Below are 19308 nucleotides of genomic sequence, written 5' to 3' on the forward strand. Positions count from 1 at the left end.
GTTCAGCGTGCATTCGTAGGTGAGTTCTACACACAGGAATGTGCCACTCTCAAATTCATGTTTCAGGAAGTGGTACAGACGTGGCACCCCGCCCTCCAAGGGGAAGCTATCCCTCAGGAAGCCGGCGGGCAGTGGCCGGTGTTGCCTGGATTGGTTTTGCCTATGTGGCAGGGGCCTTTTTGGGCGCGTTCCTGTGTGTGTCAGTGAGTGTGCTGCCTGTGGCCACATCCACCCCCTCATCTGGTGCCAGTGCTGCTTTCTGGACACCCCGCCTTTCTTTCTTCAGTCTCAGGGTGACCGACATTGGAGGTGTTGCAGTTTTTTCTCTTTCTTTCTGTCTTTGTTGCTGGGGATTGAACCCAGGGGTTCTCTACCACTGAGCCACATCCCAGCCCTGCTTACTGTTTTTATTTTAAGACCCTGAGTTTCCCAGACCGGCCATGAACCTGGGACCCGCCTGCCTCAGCCTCCTGAGCGGCTGGGAGTCCAGGCTTGTGCCACCCTGGAGTGTGATGGGCTCTGACAAATGTGTGGACGAGCAGGGGGTTGGTGACCCCAGGTTGCCTAGGTCCTCAGACTCCAAGGCAGCATCCTGGCCAGCCTGGGACCACAGAAAGGAGCATCCCGGGGCTGTTCCTTGGGTCTGGCTTTGTTTCTCTCTCTCTCACTTTTTTTTTTTGTGCTGCTAGGGATTGAACCCAGGGCCTTGTGCATGCGAGGCAAGCACTCTACCAACTGAGCTATGTCCTCAGCCCCATTTTTCTCTTTTCCGCTTTGTGATGCAGATGCTGAGGAACCCCATGTGCCTCAGTGCACCCACGTGACGCTCTGTCTTGCTGTCACAGTGGCCCCTTGCACTGGCCACCTGCAGACCATGCTGGGGTCTCCAGCTCTGCCTCTTCTCACTTGCCCAAGTTCAGTTCTGGTGTGCAGCTTCCACCCAGCCACGCTGCTGAGCAGTTCACCGAGTGGCCCTCTCATGCCTAGCCCTGACCCTGCAGCCTGGTCTCCGTGTTGGTAGCCCCTTGTCTTCGAGGCTGTTCACGGTCTGTATGTCACTGAAGCACAGGATCCTGGCCAGCTGTGCTCCGTGGTCTGGCTGTGCTGTGGCTTGTTTGGTTGCCTGTGGGTGACCTCTGTCCTGGTTTTGACCACTACAAATGAAGCTGCAGTGAGTCTGCCTGTCTCTTTGGACATCTGGTTTGATTCCTCTTGGGTGAGCACAGAGGAATGGTACTGTTAGTCCCTGGCTAGGATGTGCTCCTCCTGAGAACTGCCCAGCAGCCTCCTGCCATGGCTTGCTGCACACCCACCAGCAGGGTGCAGCTCCGTGGGCTCCATCGGCACCTTCAGATTTTGTCCCCTCCGGAGGCTGTGGAGTGGGTCTTTCATTTGCATTTCCTCTGTGGCTGAGTGTGTCAGTCAGTTTTTCATCACTGTAACAAAATACCTGAGATAAATAACTTACAAGGGGGAAAGGTCTGTTCTGGTTCATGGTTCACTTAGCCCTTTGCTTTGGGCCTATGATGGCATAGTACATCATGGGGGTAAGTGACCTGGAGGGCTACTCCCTTTCTGGTGGCCAGGAAGCAGAGAGTGACCAGGGACCAAATCCCAACATCCCCCGAGGCTTTGCCTCCTTCCAGGGTCCTGGCTCGGGGACTCCTCAGGGCTGTGCAGCAGGAGGGACGCTGCTCCTTTGCAGCTTCTCGGCTGTTCACAGAGCTCTTCCTGGAGCACCTGCTCCTCCTCCTGCCATACTGTTATGGCTGTCTTGGGCTGTGCAGCCATGCTGCGGGCTGTCCTGGGCTTGGTCGCCATCTGCCTGTCCCTGGGCAGGGTCCACCCATCTCCGTCCACTCATTTTCAGGATCCTGCTGACTCTGGTCTGGGCACAGATCTGCCTTCAGTGCAGACACCACCCCCGTCTGCCGTTTCCCGTCCAGGGGTGCTTCAGGAGCACACGGTGTTGTCCACCTTTTCTTTTGGCTCCTTCTCCCTTGGTCCTAGAATCTCTGCCTCTCTCCAGACTTCTCCGGTTTGTTTTTTCCTAGAAGTTTTACGGATTCAAGTGCAACAAGTGTGTCTGACTTGAGATGATTTTGTTTGAGACTGGCTTGAGTTTGCTTTTTGGTGGGCTTGTGCAATTTTCTGATGCCATTTGTCAAAAATCCCCACTTTGCCTGTTGGATAGCCTGGCTGAGTAACAGAAAGCACACACGGCCGCCTGTGTCTTCAGGCTCCACAACTGCAGGTCCAACCATGGACTCAAAATGTTAAAATCAGAAATGGATCTGGACGGAAACATGCAGACTTCTGTCCCCGAGGGACACAGTGCTGCCCCTGTTGACACAGCATTTCCACTGCGAGGGTCAGGAGTCCTTGGACGTGGCTGGTGTGGCGGCCTTGGGCGGGAGGCCCAGGCCCTGTGCAGACACAGGGCTACTCTGCCAGGGACTCGAGTGTCACAGGCTTCCTGTCCTGAGGCTCCCAGAACGAGCACCCCTCAGATACCCAGAGACAACTGCACATAGGAAAAGAGGAAGAAGTTCTTATGTGATGTGAAATGTTTTGATGAGTATAAGTGAGGACACAGATTTGATTTGGATAATGAAACTTGACCCTTCAAAAATAAAGAATGACTTAAAAAACTCACAAAGTAAGGAGGTGTACTTTTAGGTGCATTTCTCTGTGCGCTTGGGTTTCGAACCTGGTGCTCTGTGGTGCTGGGAGAGCTGATTCTGAGCTGCTCCTGAGGCTCAGTGTGGAGTTCTGGTCTCTGTGGGCTCCACTCCTCAGGCCCAGAGTCTGCAGTGCCTCGGAGGCTGGCTGTGGTCTGTGACCGCTGGGCCCGTGGAGCCTGTGGGTGGGCCTCCTCTGGGGCGAGGCATCCTTGGACCACAGTGGGAATTTGGAGGAGTTGGAGGGGACTCCTGCAGCAGACCCGACGGCACCCCCTGCCCCGCACCTTGCCCTCCCTCCCTGAGGATGCTCTGGGTCTTGCTCCTGTCCGGGGCCTCTGTGTGTCTCTGCATGGTGTTTTCTGCTCCCCTTCTGCTTATTCGCCCTGACTTCAGTGATCCAGTGTAATCCTTTCAAAGATGTGATTGTGATGGTGATTTCTTTCCGGTTAGAGGTTATTTATTCATTTATTGTTGGTACTGAGGCCTGAGCACAGGGTTGCTGTACCACTGAGCCGCATCTCCAGTCCTTTTTATTTGGTTTGAGGTGCTTAGGCCCTTGCTAAGTTGCCCAGGCTGGCCCGGCACTTGGGTCCTGTGCCTGGCCTCTGGGGTTGCTGGGATCACCGGTGCGTAAGGACCTCTGAGCTAGGCTTCCGCTGGTATTTTTTTGTCAGTTTTTTCACCACTGCCACTAAAGGACCCAACCAGCACAACTGTAGAGGAGGGAAAGTTTATCTGGGGGCTCACGGTTTCAGAGGTCTTAGTCCTTAGAAGGCGGGCTCCATTCCTCACGGCTCCAGGTGAGGCAGGACATCGTGGCAGAAGAGTGTGGCAGAGGAAGCAGCTGGCATCGTCTGGAAGCAGAGAGAGGTCTCTACTTGCCAGATACAAATATATACCCCCAAGTCATGCCCCAGTGCCCACCTCCTCCAGCCACACCCACCACTTCAGTGACCACTCAGTTAATCCCTAGCAGGGATTAATTCACTGATTGGGTTGAGAGTCTCACAACCCAATCGCTTCTCCTCTGAACCTTCCTGCCCTGTCTCACGTGAGCTTTTGGGGGACACCTCGCATCCACAGTGTAACAGCTGGAGCCTGAGTGAGCTGTTTTCAGAGTCAGGCGGCCTCTCTAAAGGAAGACCGGCGCTGTGGCCTGTGCCTTCAGGCACCTGGTCTTCAGTCCCTTGGGAGTGACGCAGGCCCTGCCCCAGCTGTGCACAGTTGGTGTGGTCATGTCCGGCTGCCACACGGGTGATGCTGCAGGGCTCATGGCTGCCCTGGGAAGGAGCCGTGGGTGGCCTCTGCCCCTCCTGGGGAGTGGACTTCCGCCTCCCAGTTCCCACATCTCTGCACTTCCATCCGGAAGCGCCCACCGTGGCATCGCCAGGTCAGCAAGCGCGGCAGGGAAGCCACTGCCCCAGGCACCGTGTCTGCAGCTGCCGCCTCCGTGGACCCACCCAGCATGGCAGCCTGGGGTCTCTCCCTGACACTCCCTTGTCTCCCTGGGGAGGAAGACCCTCGTAGAAGCAGACACCGCAGAGTGGACAGCAGCAGGGACCCCGTGGCCGAGGAGGGTTGGCCTGGGTGCTGCATGGCGTGGTGGGGCTGAGCCAGGGAGGGGCCTGGGTGTGGTGGGGGAGAGATTCTGGAGTGTCGAGAGGAGAGGGCAGTGCAGGGGCTCAGGGGCACCCAGAGAGGCCAGGGACATCAGAGGCCAGCGCTCATACTCCAGGACCCTGACCTCTTGGGAAGATGTGACCTTGCCCGGGCCTGACAGACGTGGGGCACACGCTGGGACCTGGGGCACTAGTCACGCGTCCCTGGGCAGTACAGCTGCTCCTGAGAGCTGGCCAGGGCCACAGAGGGCGCTGTGCTTCCGCACCCTGTCGAGAGCACAGACAGGACGCGCTTCTCTTTCCATCCTCCCTCCTCTCTCCTTTTTCTTTGTTCAAAACAATACCGAGGACATTTCCATGATCCAGGCACTTGGATTCACCGCGATTCCCTGCCTGCCCTGGAAGGCAGAGCAGCACGCTGTGCCCATTCTGAGAGACCCAGGAGGCCCCTGGGCTAGAACCAAGGTCAGAGGACTGAGCACTGCGCAGCCCTGCAGGGCCCCGCGAGTGCAGGTGCAGGAGTGCAAAAGTGTCCTGCTAGTGTGTGTGTGGCCCGTGCGCTGCATGTGGGCACATGTGTGGCCGTGTGTGACCCGCCTGCATGTGTGGTGGGACCCACCCTGGGTCACCCCCTGCACAGTGCATTTCTGAGGCAGCCATTCTTGGGGCCCTGGGGGTGGGCCGCCCAGGCTGCCCTTGGTCCTCACCCGGGATGCGCCTGCTGTGCTGTGGGGACTCCGTGCAGGTGACTCCCTGAAAGACTTTGTGTGCAGAGTGACCTTGCTGCCGAAAGATTTCATGAGGCTGTGGGATGGTCAGGAGTGCAGGCTCAGCCAGCTGCGGCCCTCAGTCCTCAGTATGTGTCTGCTGGGATGGAATGAGAACCAGGGCCTCGGGCCGGGAGCCCTCTGACCGAGCCACAGCCCAGCTGCTCCCCTTAAGTACTCACCCTTAGGGTACTGCACCCCCTGCGACCCACCCCCCTACCTGTCAGTACTGGGCACTGAGCCTGGGTGCCCTCCACTGAGCCACACTCCAGCCCTTTTAACATTTCATTTTGAGACAGGGACTAGATGGACTGTCCAGGCTGGCCTCATGCTTGCTGTCCTCCTGCCTCAGCCTCCCCAGTCCCTGGGATGGCAGGAGTAGCTGCTGTGCTGGCTTCATTGGCACTCTCACGAGGCACCCAGGGGGCCGCTGCCCCAGGCCCTCACTGCCCCTTGGGTTCTGGGTTTTGGAGTCCCCCTCAGGGGCGTGACACTGTACCTGGCTGGGTTGGCATTCGGCATCTCTGAATAAGCATCTAGTCAGACCTTGTCCTGTGCGTTGGTCTTTTCATTGTTGAGTTGCAAGAGTTCTTCTGGTAGGGTTTCTTTCTTTTTTTTTCTTTTTCTTTTTTTTTTACCGTACTGGGGATTGAACTCAGGGCCTCGTGCTTGCGAGGCGAGCACTCTACCAGCTGAGCTATCTCCCCAGCCCTGGTAGGGTTTCTTATCAGAGCGTGACTTGAAATGCTTTCTCCCACTTGGCGTGATGTCTTCTCACCTTCAGGCGTGGAAGGTAGAAGGTTTTGGCTTTGATGACATCTCCTGTATGTTTCTCCTGTATGTTTTGCGGCTTGTGCTTCAAGGGCCGAGACGGCCACGGCACCACAGGTGTGGACCTAAGAACCATCACCAAACCCAAGCTTGCGTCGACTTCTCCTGAGTGTCGTGGCGGCAGCTCTGACAACCAGGCTGGGGACTGGTGCGCTTGGGCAGCTCCTCCCCTTCACGGCAGAGCCCTGCAGCCCCGGCAGCCTGGGTGTCTGAGCTCTCGTCCGGGGTGGAGGTTCTGAGTGGAGCTGCCTCGAGGCCGGGCTGTGACTGCTGTGCTGTCACCTGGGCACAGCAGGACAGAGCAGGACGGAGCACTGAGGCCCTGCAGCACCGTGGGCAGGTGGCCTGGTCACTGGGGCTGGTCGACAGCTCGCCACCCATGGTCAGCAGCAGGTTGCTGCCCTCCCTGAACTGACCACATTTTCCACTGGGAGAGTCTGGAAGATGCCTGTGCCCTCTGACGTGTTCCTCTCCCACCCACAGGTGCAGACCTGACCGTCACCGAGGCCAGCAGTTCCGACAGCCGAGGGGAGAGGGCCGAGCTGTATGCCCACGTGGACGAGGGCCTCCTGGGCGAAGCCAGCTGCCTGGGCCCGCCCCTGACCCCCGAGAAGGACGAGGCTCTGCAGCAGGCCAGCGCGGTGGCCGGCCTGCGCGCGGCACTCATGAGTCAGAGCAGCCTGCTGTCTCTGAAGGCCGACGTGCTGGGGGAGGACGGCTCCCTGCTGTTTGAGTACCTGCCCAAAGGTGCCCACTCGCTGTCCCGTAAGTTCAGCCCCTGGCCTGTCACTCTGCCTGCTGTGGTTCCCATCATCCTGTCACAAGTGTCAGACCCAGAGACCACGAGGGACGAGGGTGGAGCCGCCTGGCACCCAGCGGCCAAGGGTCGCGGCTGCTGCCCAGTCCCTCCAAGCCTTTTGGGAGGCTGTGCACAGCCCGAACTGGCCTCTGGGTCCCCTGGGGCCTGGCAGAGTGGCCTAGTCCTGTGCTGCGTGGTCAGGCAGCGGGAGGGGCAGGGAAGTGCCGAGACGGCTCCTGCTGCAGGCCTGGAAGACGCGGGCGCCCCTGCTGGCCTCCTGCCCAGCAGGGAGGTGTGCAGAGCCGCCTGCTTGCTTGTTCTCACTAGGTGATGCTGGTTGCGAGTGCGTGTGGGAGGAAGCTGGGTGCTGCCTTCACCCCCAGAGCTGTGGCTGAGTGGAGACCAAGCGTGTGGCGGGAGGCACAGCCGGCTGCGCGGGGCCCACGGGCTGCCTTTCCCTGGCAGGCAGGAGGCTTACTCGCCAACAACCTGCAGCGCCAGCCCCAGGACTGGCGGCACATATGTCCCCAGGCAGTGCCCGTGCAATGCCAGGAAGGCGCCAGCCTGGCCCTGGTGCTTCCTGTAGCTGGCGCTCAGTGAGGGGTAGGAGTGAGCCAGGGCCTGTCCCCCGTGGGGCACACCCCAGGCGGCAGGCGCTGAGCTGGGGAGCGTGCTGAGCCGTGTCCTCACCTCGTGCCCAAGTCCTCTGAAGGAAGTAAAGCAGGATTTCCAGTCGTCTTTGGTGTGGGGCTTTGGGACATGTATCTTTGTTTTATTTTTACTGTTTTTAAAAAATAGTATTTTTACAATTTTGTTTTCATGAGCACTAAAATATTCTTCTGAGAGTTTGTGTTGGTTCGAGGGGTTATGCATATTGCTGTGGCTAATAAACACTGCCTGGAAAGAATGCCCGTGTCCTCTGTATTCCCGTGTGCTGCGTTGAGGGCTGGAGGGTGGGTCGGGCAGTGTGCAGGCCCTGGGTGCTGGTCTTGGACGCGCTGCTGAGCACATCTGAGGAATGGGGATGGCCCCAGTTACACAGGTGTGGTGGATTGAAGAGAATGACATTCGTGGAGCGCTGAGCACAGCACAGGCCGAGTGGGTGCACGGGCCTGAGCCGGGACCCTTGTTAGCGAGACCCTGAAGTGTGCTGCCATGTGGGGAGCATAGGATGCCAGCACTCAGTCCTGTCGGTGGCTCTACAGCATCTAGAGAGGCTGAGTTAACTTCCTTGTTTTCCTAGGACTAACCAGAGCAGCGAGCTATAAGTGCAGCAGGTGGAGGTCTCGGCCCTGCTTTGAAGGACGTCTGCATTAGGTTCAGCCTGACTAGGTTCTCTTTTCCAGCAGCAGACTTAACACCCGACCTGTTGCAGTCGTTGTTCACTGAAAAAGAGCCACGAAAGGTGCCGTTTGCTGTGTGGAGCAGCCGCTGTGCTGTGGGCGCGCTGAGCAGTGCAGGTCCTCGGCAGGTGCATCGCCTCCGTGGGCCCTGGAGACGGTGTGGGAACGCGGTAGCTCAGACCTCCTGTGAACAGCAGCCAGGCGGGCTCAGGAGGGTGTGGCGTCGTTTCCTCACCGTGGTGGCGAGTGCCGCGGGTGTCCTCTGCAGCACTGTGAGCGTCAGCCCGTGAGACCCGCAGAGCTGCGTGTGGCGTAGTCCTGTCTTCTTGGAGGAGGCTGCCAGGTCCCTGGGGCTTGTGGCTGTGGTTTGGAACTGGACCCTGGGCTGCTTCTTGCCCTGTGGCTGTGGGCAGGTGCAAGGGCCCAGGGGCATCTGGAGGGCAGCTGCAGTTCTGCTTGTTTTGGCTCAGGAGCACTTCCTTCAGCCGTTTCAACAAGGAATCCGGACCCAACTTGAGCCTGGACTGCTGCTGGCCTTGCCCTGGTGAGGTGGCCCCCCTGTGGAAGAGCAGCTGTGTCTGTCCCGAGGCACCTGTCAGATGGGCCCCAGGCCGTGTCCGCATGCCGTGACTTTCTGTAACTGTCAAACTCAGCGTGCTCCTGGGAGGCACCCCACCCCACCCCAGATGAGTCATGTGTGGAGACCCCTGCTGTCGAGGAAAATACCAAACACACCCCTGCACGAAGACCCTGCCACTGTCCCTGGCCAGCCATGCACGCTGGGGACCTGCATGATGCTTCTGGAACTCTAAGGCCTGCTGGCCGGCACTAACGCACATGGGGCGCGACGTGTTTCCTGTGCCCCAGAGCCCATGCCACCAAGGAGGACGCTGATAGCAGAACTGAAACCCCTCCACTGCCCTCCACTCAGGGCCACGGGACATCTCTGGTAAATCTGCAGCCCAAGCCCAAGCAGCTGGCGCTGTCCCTCCAGCCCAGGTGAGCCTCCATTCATCGCCGTGTGGCCAGGAGCTGCCCAGGGAGAACCCTGCTGTGAGGCCCAAGCCCGGTGCCTTCTGAGCTTGGACATGGCCTCCCTCCTCCCTCAGCCCCTCTCAACTCGGCCTTGGAGACGAACCAAGCCTTAGCCGTCCCTAGTGACTTCTTCACTCCCTGGGAACATGGGAGGCAGAATTATTGAAAGTGTTTCTTGAACCTCTCCGAGCGCCTGGGTGGGAGGACCTGTCAGGGTCACAAGGTCAAGACCAGCCGCGCAACCCTTCAAGACTTGTCTCAAAGCAGTGATTTCTGTGACCTTGTTCTGAGGGTTTCTTCCCCCAAGAAACATTTGATTCACATGCAGTAGGTCAAGAACATGGGTTCCTAAAGCCCAGAGTGATGGCTATCTCCAGTGGGCCTCCCTGTGCAGGGTCACTATGTGTTGCTGACTGTCAGTCTCAGCCCTGGCCTTGCCATGGCCCCAGAGGGCTGGGGGGAGTGACCTCTCTTTCCTGTTCCTGAGTCTCAGGGCTCAGCTGGGGCTCCCTGTGCAGGGGAAGGCTAGTCGGACTCCTGCCTCCCTGAAGACTGGAACCACCACCTGGATCTGGAAGTCAAGTAGCTGCTCTTCCTCCTTCCTCATGGGTCCTCCCAGCAGGGTGGCTTTGGGTGCTGGTGCTCTGGTGACAGCTTTTCTTCCATGCGTCTGTTTGTTGGGAATTAACAACAGCCTTCCTTTCCAGGTGACCGGTGACAGGTTGTCTTTGTAGCAGCTGGACGGGGACCAGGTGAGTGAGGGGGGATCAGCCATAGAAGTGTTGCCTGGCCTTCTCATGCCGCTGGCTGGTGGCTCGTCTGCCTCTGGTCCTAGATTGGTGCTTCTGCTGACCTGGACGTGGGTTTGGGCAGTACTGTTGAGATCTGGCTCTGGGGGATCCTGTCTAGGACCTGAGACTTTTCCCAGAACCCTCATGGTCAGCGTCCCTCCCACAGGCCTGGGTGGCCTTGCCCAACCTGGAGCAGCCATGCTGGGCTGCCAGGGCCTTGGGCACTGGAAGCTACAGTGGAGTCTACCAAGGGTCCCACAGAGATGCCCCTGCGGGAACAGAGGCACTCTGCATCGTGGCTCCAGGCAAGACGGGCCTCGGGGCACCTCCTGAGCCCCATAGGAGGCTGGGTGCTCCTGGTGTCCTCGCCCCAGCAGCTGGCCTGGTGTGCAGGTCCCTGTGGCTGCCCATGTGCAGCCCTGAGTGTGGGCCAGATAGCGACACGGTGTGGTTACAAAGCCAGGTCAGGGAGGGGCAAGCCTGGCGGGGTGGGCGGCCTCCAGCTTCCACGCGACCAGACCATGTGGCTTGCGGACTTGTGGGGGCAGAGGAGGGGCACACGGGCAGGAGGCCGTGCTGCCACCGTGGAGGTGGAGCCGAGCGGCTCTGCCCTGACTCTCCGGAAAGACCCGAGGACCCAGCCCCTCCAGCCGTGCTTCTGGCGTCTGCCTTGTGTTCCCCTTCAAGTGCTGACCTGGAAAGGTGCTCCCCCTCAGCCTGCTGGACCGCCCACCTCCGTCGGGGCTGTCCCCGCCTTCCCCGTGGCCAGTGCAGACCACGTGCCTGCTGCTGCCCGCTGCTGTGCCATCACTCTGAGGAGGGAGAGCTGGGGGGCTCTGGTGGAGCTCAGGGTGCCACATGCGAGGCCGTGGGCTGAGGCCCTCCGGGGCAGGTCACTCTCAGGGCCGGTGGCTGCCTACACTCGGGTGGCCTTACTCCGTGGGTCACCAGGAGTCTGTTCACTGTCACGCCTGAGATGGTGTGTCCTGCTCGGGCACCCTGGCTGGGGTGGCATGCGTGATCCCTCCAGACTCAGAGGGAGTCGTATAAGAGTTGGCCAGCCGACCACAGGGAGCTATCTTGGAACCCATGCACAGGCCCAGAGGGTTTGAAAACAACTCAAAATTTAGATGGCTTTCAGAGAACGCAAAAGAAATGGCTTTGTGGTGAAAGGTGAAATGATAAGGGGTGCAGGAAGCTTTTTTCTTTCTGTTTTTTGTGCTACTGGGGACGCAGAGGGACTCTACCTCTGAGTTGTATCCTCAGCCCTCTTAAAAACTTTTACTTTGAGACAGGGTCTCCCTAAGTTGCTGAGGCTAACCTCAAACTTAAAATCCTCCTGCCTCAGCCTCCCAAGACCTGGGGTCACAGGTGTGCACCCACACCTGGCAACATTAATCTTTCTTGAAAGCAGAATTTCAGTAATAAAACATTAGTTCTCTTTAGGTCTTTTAACTGCCAACTATCTGCTGCATATCTGCAAATTCATTTTCCTGGCATTGATGCCTCCTTCACATGTGGGAACAGTTGCCCCCACACAGACGCTGTGTCAGGAGGGCGTGTAGGTTACAAAGATTAAGACTCCACTCTCCTGGAGTGTGGATTTACTGCTGTAGGCTGCGTTTTAAACCTGTAATGCAGTCTTGATCATTGGCAGCTTGGCGATTTGTCAGGTGCTATAAAAAATTTTTTTTTTGAAGAAAACGGTTTTGAAGAGAACTTGCACTCACAGGTCCAGTCACTCCTGGAGGGTCCTGGACTGACCCTCCAGGCAAAGACTGCTGGGAAAGCTGCTCCCACCCAAACAGCATCATCAAAAGTTTGACCCACACAACACCAGGTACACAGACCTTGGAGTCCTGGTCAGCTGGGGGCGCCGCACACGGGGGGTAGGGTCTGGGGAGGCCCAGGTGGGCACCGACAGTGGGTCTCTGCAGGCGCTGGAGCTGATGCTCAGGCTGAGCAGCGATGGCCCGTGTTTTGAGCCACAGGTAGAGGTGGTGCCTCAAGGGCTCAGTGAGGAACCAGGGGCGGAACCCAGGATGCAGGAAGCCACAGAGCAGCCCAGACGTGCACAGACCCTCACCTCTGAGCCACACCTGCAGAGCCACACTCCAGGAAGCCCAGCAGGAATGTACTAGAAGGTGTGTCAGGCAGCTTCCCCAAAAGCACAGAGCAGGAGGAAGCTGGGGCCACGCTGGGCTGGATGGAGGGACAAGGGGACACTGAGCGAGACCCACTCTCTGGGAGTAAAACCCAGACTGCATTGAACCCAGGAGCTCTCCACGGGACCTCAGCAGTTCCCAGGGTCCACAGCAAACATGCCACCTTAGCCGTCTTTGGAGAGGGCACATCTTCTGTGCCTCAGGTGCCCATCATCTAACGGAAGGGTCCAGTGAGTGCCAGCTCACCACTGACCAAGCCCCACTGGGAGCCAAGAAGGTGTCTCAGTCGTCAGACAAGGTTGGCAGATCTACAACTGACCCGTTCAAGAAAGTCAAGTGGAAATTTTGGAATTGAAAATACAGTGTCTGAAATTAAGAGCTCCTGGATAGTTTGAGAGCAGTCAGGGTAGAAGGGTGGGTCAGTGGCTGGAGACTGATTAGTGGAAAACACCCGTGCCAGAGCTCGGAGGAAATAAAAATGGGTGTCAAGCTGAGAGACATGGTGAGGAGCTCAGCGGGCGAGGTTGAGCTCCACGGCAGGAGGAAGGGAGCAGCAGCAGCTGCAGATGGAGATAGCCACTGGGATTCTCCAGGACGGACGAGGACTTCCCTGGGCGCAGACGCTCATGCACCAACACCAACCAAACAGCCACAGAAGGCAGCAGCAGGGACACAGCAGACTCAAGACCCAAGGCGAGAAGAGGATGCAGGGCTGCAGCCTTGGAGGACAGGCCGCCCACCAGGAATGGCCACCAGCAGAAAGCCTGCTCACTGTCAGGGGCACGTGAAGGGCATGTCGGGCACGCAGGGAGAGCCAGAAAGCTCCCCTCGGGAGCGGCAGGTTGCAGGCGGAGGGGCCGGCAGCGCCTGGTTGTCCAGCCCCAGTTCTGGTGGGCTCGCTGTCAGATGACCTGAGGTCACAACAGCCCAGGGGACGAGGTTGGACTGCTGGCTGTCTGTTCAGTCCTTGCACAGTCCAGCTGGTAGTGACCAAAACACAGGCACATCCAGGGGCTGTGAGAAGGACAGAGCCACTGCTGACCATGTGAAAGGGGTCAAGAGAGGAGGGCGTGGGCCAGTGCCTCCCTAGCTGGCCATCAAAGAGTGCCAAATATCCACGAGAGAATTGGTGACCTTCCTGGGGAGGGGTTCTGACCAAAGTATACTGGCAGCATGTGCTTGTGTGAGCGAATCCTGCTCTTAGGACCGTGACTGCACCCATCACGTGGGGGAAACGGTCCTTGGCCTTTCTTTTGGGGGTCGCATATGGAGTCCTGATGTGCTGCTTAGGCTGGGCTTGAACTCCTGGACTCATGTGATCCTCCCACCTAGCCTCCCAAGTAGCTGTGACGGAGGGAAGTTGTGCACTACCATACCCAACTTTCTTTTTAGTTTTAGCCTTTACAAAAATTATTTACTACTTATAGATGACATACTTTATAGATAAAAACAGAGGAAAATATAAAGCAAAAAGATAAGCCAAGTAGATGCCAACCTAAAGCGAGCCAGTGTAGCAATATTAATACCAAGTACGCTCTAAGGTGTCTCAGCCTGGTGCCCGTAATCCTGGCAACTCAGGAGGCTGAGGCAAGAGGATTGCAAGTTCAAAGCCAGCCTTAGCAACTTAGTGAAGCCCTGAGTAACTTGTCAAGACCCCATCTCTAAAAAATATAAAAATGTAAAAAAATGACTGGGAGTGTGGCTCAGTGGTAGAAGGTCCCTGGGTTCAATTTCAGTACCAAAAAAAATATATATATCAATTCAGTCATGAACATGATATTCCTAGATGTGTCCAAAAGTAGTTCAGTCTTTAAATACATGAAGCAAAATTTCACAGAACTGGGAGGAGTGGGGCTGGGGTTGTGGCCCAGTGGTGAGTGCTTGCCTAGTGGGTGTGAGGCACCGAGTTTGATCCTTGGCACCGCATGTGAATAAAAAAGATCCATCAACAACTAAAAAAAAATAAATTATATATTTAAAAAAAGAACTAGGAGGATTGGACAGGTGCACCGCTGTAGTTGGGGATTTCTAACACTCTCTGCGACAGACAGCAAGCCAGAGCTCAGGAGGTGTAGAGATGATCTGAACAGTTCTCCATGTTAAAGTGACCTTGAGTTCTGGAGCAGGTACGACTGATCACAGGCTGTTTTCCTTTTTCCTTATCCTTGGATTCAGCTTTCCGATACTTTGTTGAGAGTCTTGTATCTCAATGGTAAGGAGTGGCTTTAACCAGGTGCAAGAAAGGCTCACCAAGGTGGACCAGCCAGGTCCCTGAACTGAGACTGCAGGTGGCTAGAGTTTGGCTCAGCAAGAAGATGCTAGAACCTCCCAAAGGTTCTACTTGGGGCCTCAAGCTGGACCCAGATCTCTGAGTCACAGAGGAGGCCACAGAGGTGATGATGTTTTGGGTTGGATGATGGTGGAAATAACAGTACCCCAGACTTCAGAGCACCCTGAGATGGTGCTCGGAGCTCTGTGGCCCTGGTGAGGAAAGGGGGAAGGCTCTGGGTCTGGACACTGGGAGCTGGACATCAGGAGTCGAGGGAGGGAACAGCGTGAAAGTTGAGGGTTGAGCTTTCCACTCCTGGGACAACCTCCCGAGAAAAACAGGTCACTTGCCCAGCGTTTTGGTAGCTTCTGCCCAGGGTTACTTGGACTGTTGTTTCTGGGCCCAAGTGAAGCAGGACATCACGCTGGCAGCATGTGGAGGAGCAGAGGTGTCGTGGCAGCCAGGAGGCAGAGAGAAGGGAAGGGAAGGGCTGGGGCAAGATAGAGTGCCCAAGGCTCATCCCCCAGGACCAGGTCTCGCTGCCGACAGCCTCCACCACTCCAAAAAGTGCTCGGCTCCGAGCCCGTCCAAGGTCTCATCACCTTCAGCAGGAGCCCGGGGGCGGGCATTCCAGGTCCAGACCTTAGCAAACAGAAAGTCAAGTCCACGGGAAATAGGAGACCAGTGACAGAAAGCAGAGGCAGCGGCGCATAACGAACAGGGCCAGAGGCATCCACAGAAGCCCTAGTGAGCGTCGTGGTCAGCCCCGCAGGGTGACTCGAGCAGCCCTGGCGTGCAGCGGTGGCTTTAAGAGACTTGACGCTCTGTGCATGCAGTAGAAACTACGTGTCAGAGTTCAGGTTCTGATTTTTTTTCTAGGGTCAGCAGTGGTCATCTCTTGTAATGCTGGGCAGTGCCAGCTCTAGTGGGCATGTTTGGTGAGGTCAGACCACCAGCTCTTTGCAGTGTGGGGTGGTGGCTGGCTATGGGGGTCAGGAGGTTGGGCCCACCTCTCAGCTCAGGGTGGGCTTCTGGGAGGTGGCCCTGCTGTCACCTGAGGAGCACCCACACTCTGCCTCATGTGGGAGCAAGACCTGCTGCCCAGGGTGCCACTGGGTGTGCAGGGCAGCTCCTGAGTGCAGTGCCCCTGAGGTCTCCTGGCAGGCCCTGCCCCAGGGAGCAGATCCCTACAGTAGAGACTGCTGGACAGGGCTGGGGGCAGGTACAAGACTGGTTTTGTTTTGTTTTGTTTTTAAGTTTGTTTTTTTTTTTTAGTTGTTGATGGACCTTTATTTTATTTATATGTGGTGCTGAGATTTGAACCCAGTGCCTCATGCATGCGAGGCAAGCGCTCTGCCACTGAGCCACATCCCAGCCCCTGGTTTTGTTTTTGCAGTACTGGGGATTGAGCCCGGAGGTGCTTTACCGCTGAACTACATTCCCTACTGGGTTGAAAATTGAGTTATTTTGAGACACTGTTTTAGTCAGCTTTTTCAGTGCTGTGACAAGAAGACCTGACAGGAAAAACTAGAGGCAGGAGGATGGCAAGTTTCAGGCCAATAGGGCACCTCACCAAGACCCTGCCACAAAATAGAGAATAAAAAGGGCTGGAGATGTGACGGGGATGTGGCTGCAGATGTGGCTGGGAAGTGACTGGGGATATGGCTGGGAAGTGACTGGGGATGTGGCTGGGAAGTGACTGGGGATGTGGCTGGGATGTGACTGGAGATGTGGCTGGGATGTGACTGGGATGTGGCTGGGAAGTGACAGGGAAGTGGCTGGGAAGTGACTGGGAAGTGACTGGAGATGTGGCTAGGAAGTGACTGGGGATATGGCTGGGATGTGACTGGGATGTGGCTGGGAAGTGACTGGGATGTGGCTGGGAAGTGACTGGGAAGTGACTGGGGATATGTCTGGGAAGTGACTGGGATGTGGCTGGGAAGTGACTGGGGATGTGGCTGGGAAGTGACTGGGGATGTGGCTGGGAAGTGACTGGGGATGTGACTGGGATGTGACTGGGAGGTGGCTGGGATGTGGCTGGGAAGTGACTGGGATGTGGCTGGGAAGTGACTGGGGATGTGGCTGGGAAGTGACTGGGATGTGACTGGGGATGTGACTGGGAAGTGACTGGGAAGTGGCTGGGAAGTACTGGGGATGTGACTGGGAAGTGACTGGGAAGTGACTGGGGGAGTGACTGGGAAGTGACTGAGAAGTGGCTGGGAAGTGACTGGGGATGTGACGGGGATGTGGCTGCAGATGTGGCTGGGAAGTGACTGGGAAGTGGCTGGGAAGTGACAGGGATGTGGCTGGGAAGTGACTGGGAAGTGACTGGGATGTGTCTGGGAAGTGACTGGGGATGTGGCTAGGATGTGGCTGGGAAGTGACTGGGGATGTGGCTGGGAAGTGACTGGGATGTGGCTGGGAAGTGACTGGGGATGTGGCTGGGAAGTGACTGGGGATGTGGCTGGGAAGTGACTGGGAAGTGGCTGGGAAGTGACAGGGATGTGGCTGGGAAGTGACTGGGAAGTGACTGGGATGTGGCTGGGAAGTGACTGGGGATGTGACTGGGATGTGGCTGGGATGTGGCTGGGAAGTGACTGGGGATGTGACTAGGAAGTAACTGGGGATGTGGCTGGGAAGTGACTGGGAAGTGACTGGGATGTGGCTGGGAAGTGACTGGGATGTGACTGGGAAGTGACTGGGGATGTGGCTGGGGATGTGACTGGGAAGTGACTGGGATTTGACTGGGAAGTGACTAGAGATGTGGCTGGGGATGTGGCTGGGATGTGACTGGGAAGTGACTGGGGATGTGGCTGGGGATGTGGCTGGGAAGTGACTGGGGATGTGGCTGGGAAGTGACTGGGAAGTGACTGGAAAGTGACTGGGGATGTGGCTGGGAAGTGACTGGGGATGTGGCTGGGAAGTGACTGGGGATGTGGCTGGGAAGTGACTGGAAGTGACTGGGAAGTGACTGGGGATGTGGCTGGGAGGTGACTGGGAAGTGACTGGGAAGTGACTGGGGATGTGGCTGGGAAGTGACTGGGAAGTGACTGGGAAGTGACTGGGGATGTGGCTGGGAAGTGACTGGGGATGTGACTGGGAAGTGACTGGAGATGTGGCTGGGAAGTGACTGGGAAGTGACTGGGAAGTGACTGGGGATGTGGCTGGAAAGTGACTGGGGATGTGGCTGGGAAGTGACTAGGAAGTGACTGGGAAGTGACTGGAGATGTGGCTGGGAAGTGACAGGGGATGTGGCTGGGAAGTGACTGGGGATGTCGCTGGTAAGTGACTGGGGATGTGGCTGCAATGTGACTGGGGATGTGGCTGGGAAGTGACTGGGGATGTGGCTGGGAAGTGACTGGAAGTGACTGGGAAGTGACTGGGAAGTGATTGGGGATGTGGCTGGGAAGTGACTGGGTGTGACTGGGAAGTGACTGGGGATGTGGCTGGGAAGTGACTGGGGATGTGGCTGGGAAGTGACTGGGAAGTGCCTGGGAAGTGACTTGGGATGTGGCTGGGAAGTGACTGGGGATGTGGCTGGGAAGTGACTGGGAAGTGACTGGGGGAGTGACTGGGAAGTGACTGAGAAGTGGCTGGGAAGTGACTGGGGATGTGACGGGGATGTGGCTGCGATGTGGCTGGGATGTGGCTGGGAAGTGACTGGGGATGTGGCTGGGAAGAGAATGGGGATGTGGCTGGGATGTAACTGGGATGTGGCTGGGATGTGGCTGGGGATGTGGCTGGGATGTGCCTGGGGATGTGGCTGGGATATGGCTGGGAAGTGACTGGATGTGGCTGGGATGTGACTAGGATGTGGCTGGGAAGTGACTGGAGATGTGGCTGGGATGTGGCTGGGAAGTGACTGTGATGTGGCTGGGAAGTGATTGGGGATGTGGCTGGGATGTGGCAGGGAAGTGACTGGGATGTGGCTGGGAAGTGACTGGGGATGTGACTGGGATGTGGCTGGGATGTGGCTGGAGATGTGGCTGGAGATGTGGCTGGGAAGTGACTGGGGATGTGACTAGGAAGTAACTGGGGATGTGGCTGGGAAGTGACTGGGGAAGTGGCTGGGATATGGCTGGGAAGTGACTGGGGATGTGGCTGGGAAGTGACTGGGGATGTGGGTGGATGTGGCTGGGAAGTGACTGGGATTTGACTGGGAAGTGACTAGAGATGTGGCTGGGGATGTGGCTGGGATGTGACTGGGAAGTGACTGGGGATGTGGCTGGGAAGTGACTGGGGAAGTGGCTGGGAAGGGACTGGGGATGTGGCTGGGGATGTGACTGGGAAGTGACTGGGGATGTGGCTGGGAAGTGACTGGGGATGTGGCTGGGAAGGGACTGGGGATGTGGCTGGGAAGGGACTGGGGATGTGGCTGGGAAGGGACTGGGGATGTGGCTGGGAAGTGACTGGGGATGTGGCTGGGAAGTGACTAGGAAGTGACTGGGAAGTGACTGGAGATGTGGCTGGGAAGTGACTGGGGATGTGGCTGGGAAGTGACTGGGGATGTGGCTGGGAAGTGACTGGGGATGTGGCTGCGATGTGACTGGGGATGTGGCTGGGAAGTGACTGGGGATGTGGCTGGGAAGTGACTGGGGATGTGGCTGGGAAGTGACTGGGAAGTGACTGGGAAGTGATTGGGGATGTGGCTGGGAAGTGACTGGGTGTGACTGGGAAGTGACTGGGGATGTGGCTGGGAAGTGACTGGGAAGTGCCTGGGAAGTGAATTGGGATGTGGCTGGGAAGTGACTGGGGATGTGGCTGGGAAGTGACTGGGAAGTGACTGGGAAGTGACTGGGGATGTGGCTGGGAAGTGACTGGGGATGTGGCTGGGAAGTCACTGGGAAGTGACTGGGGATGTGGCTGGGAAGAGACTGGGTATGTGGCTGGGATGTAACTGGGATGTGGCTGGGATGTGGCTGGGGATGTGGCTGGGATGTGCCTGGGGATGTGGCTGGGATATGGCTGGGAAGTGACTGTGATGTGGCTGGGAAGTGATTGGGGA

General features: G+C 57.4%; 1 protein-coding gene across 5 annotated transcripts in view; it reads left to right on the forward strand.

Annotated features, from left to right (window-relative positions):
- Zbtb46 (zinc finger and BTB domain containing 46) overlaps positions 1-19308 on the forward strand; it is a 75830-nt gene that overhangs the window by 27743 nt on the left and 28779 nt on the right. For 4 of the 5 annotated variants that reach the window (XM_047534989.1, XM_047534985.1, XM_047534981.1 and 1 more), the window contains exon 3: positions 6385-6666. In XM_047534989.1, the coding sequence (XP_047390945.1) occupies positions 6385-6666 (282 nt within the window). Of the gene's footprint in view, positions 1-6384; positions 6667-8049; positions 8516-19308 lie in introns of those variants that run through there. The other variant, XM_047535000.1, reaches the window with a different exon arrangement.

Source organism: Sciurus carolinensis, chromosome 2, assembly GCF_902686445.1.
Source record: "Sciurus carolinensis chromosome 2, mSciCar1.2, whole genome shotgun sequence".
Taxonomy (NCBI): domain Eukaryota; kingdom Metazoa; phylum Chordata; class Mammalia; order Rodentia; family Sciuridae; genus Sciurus; species Sciurus carolinensis.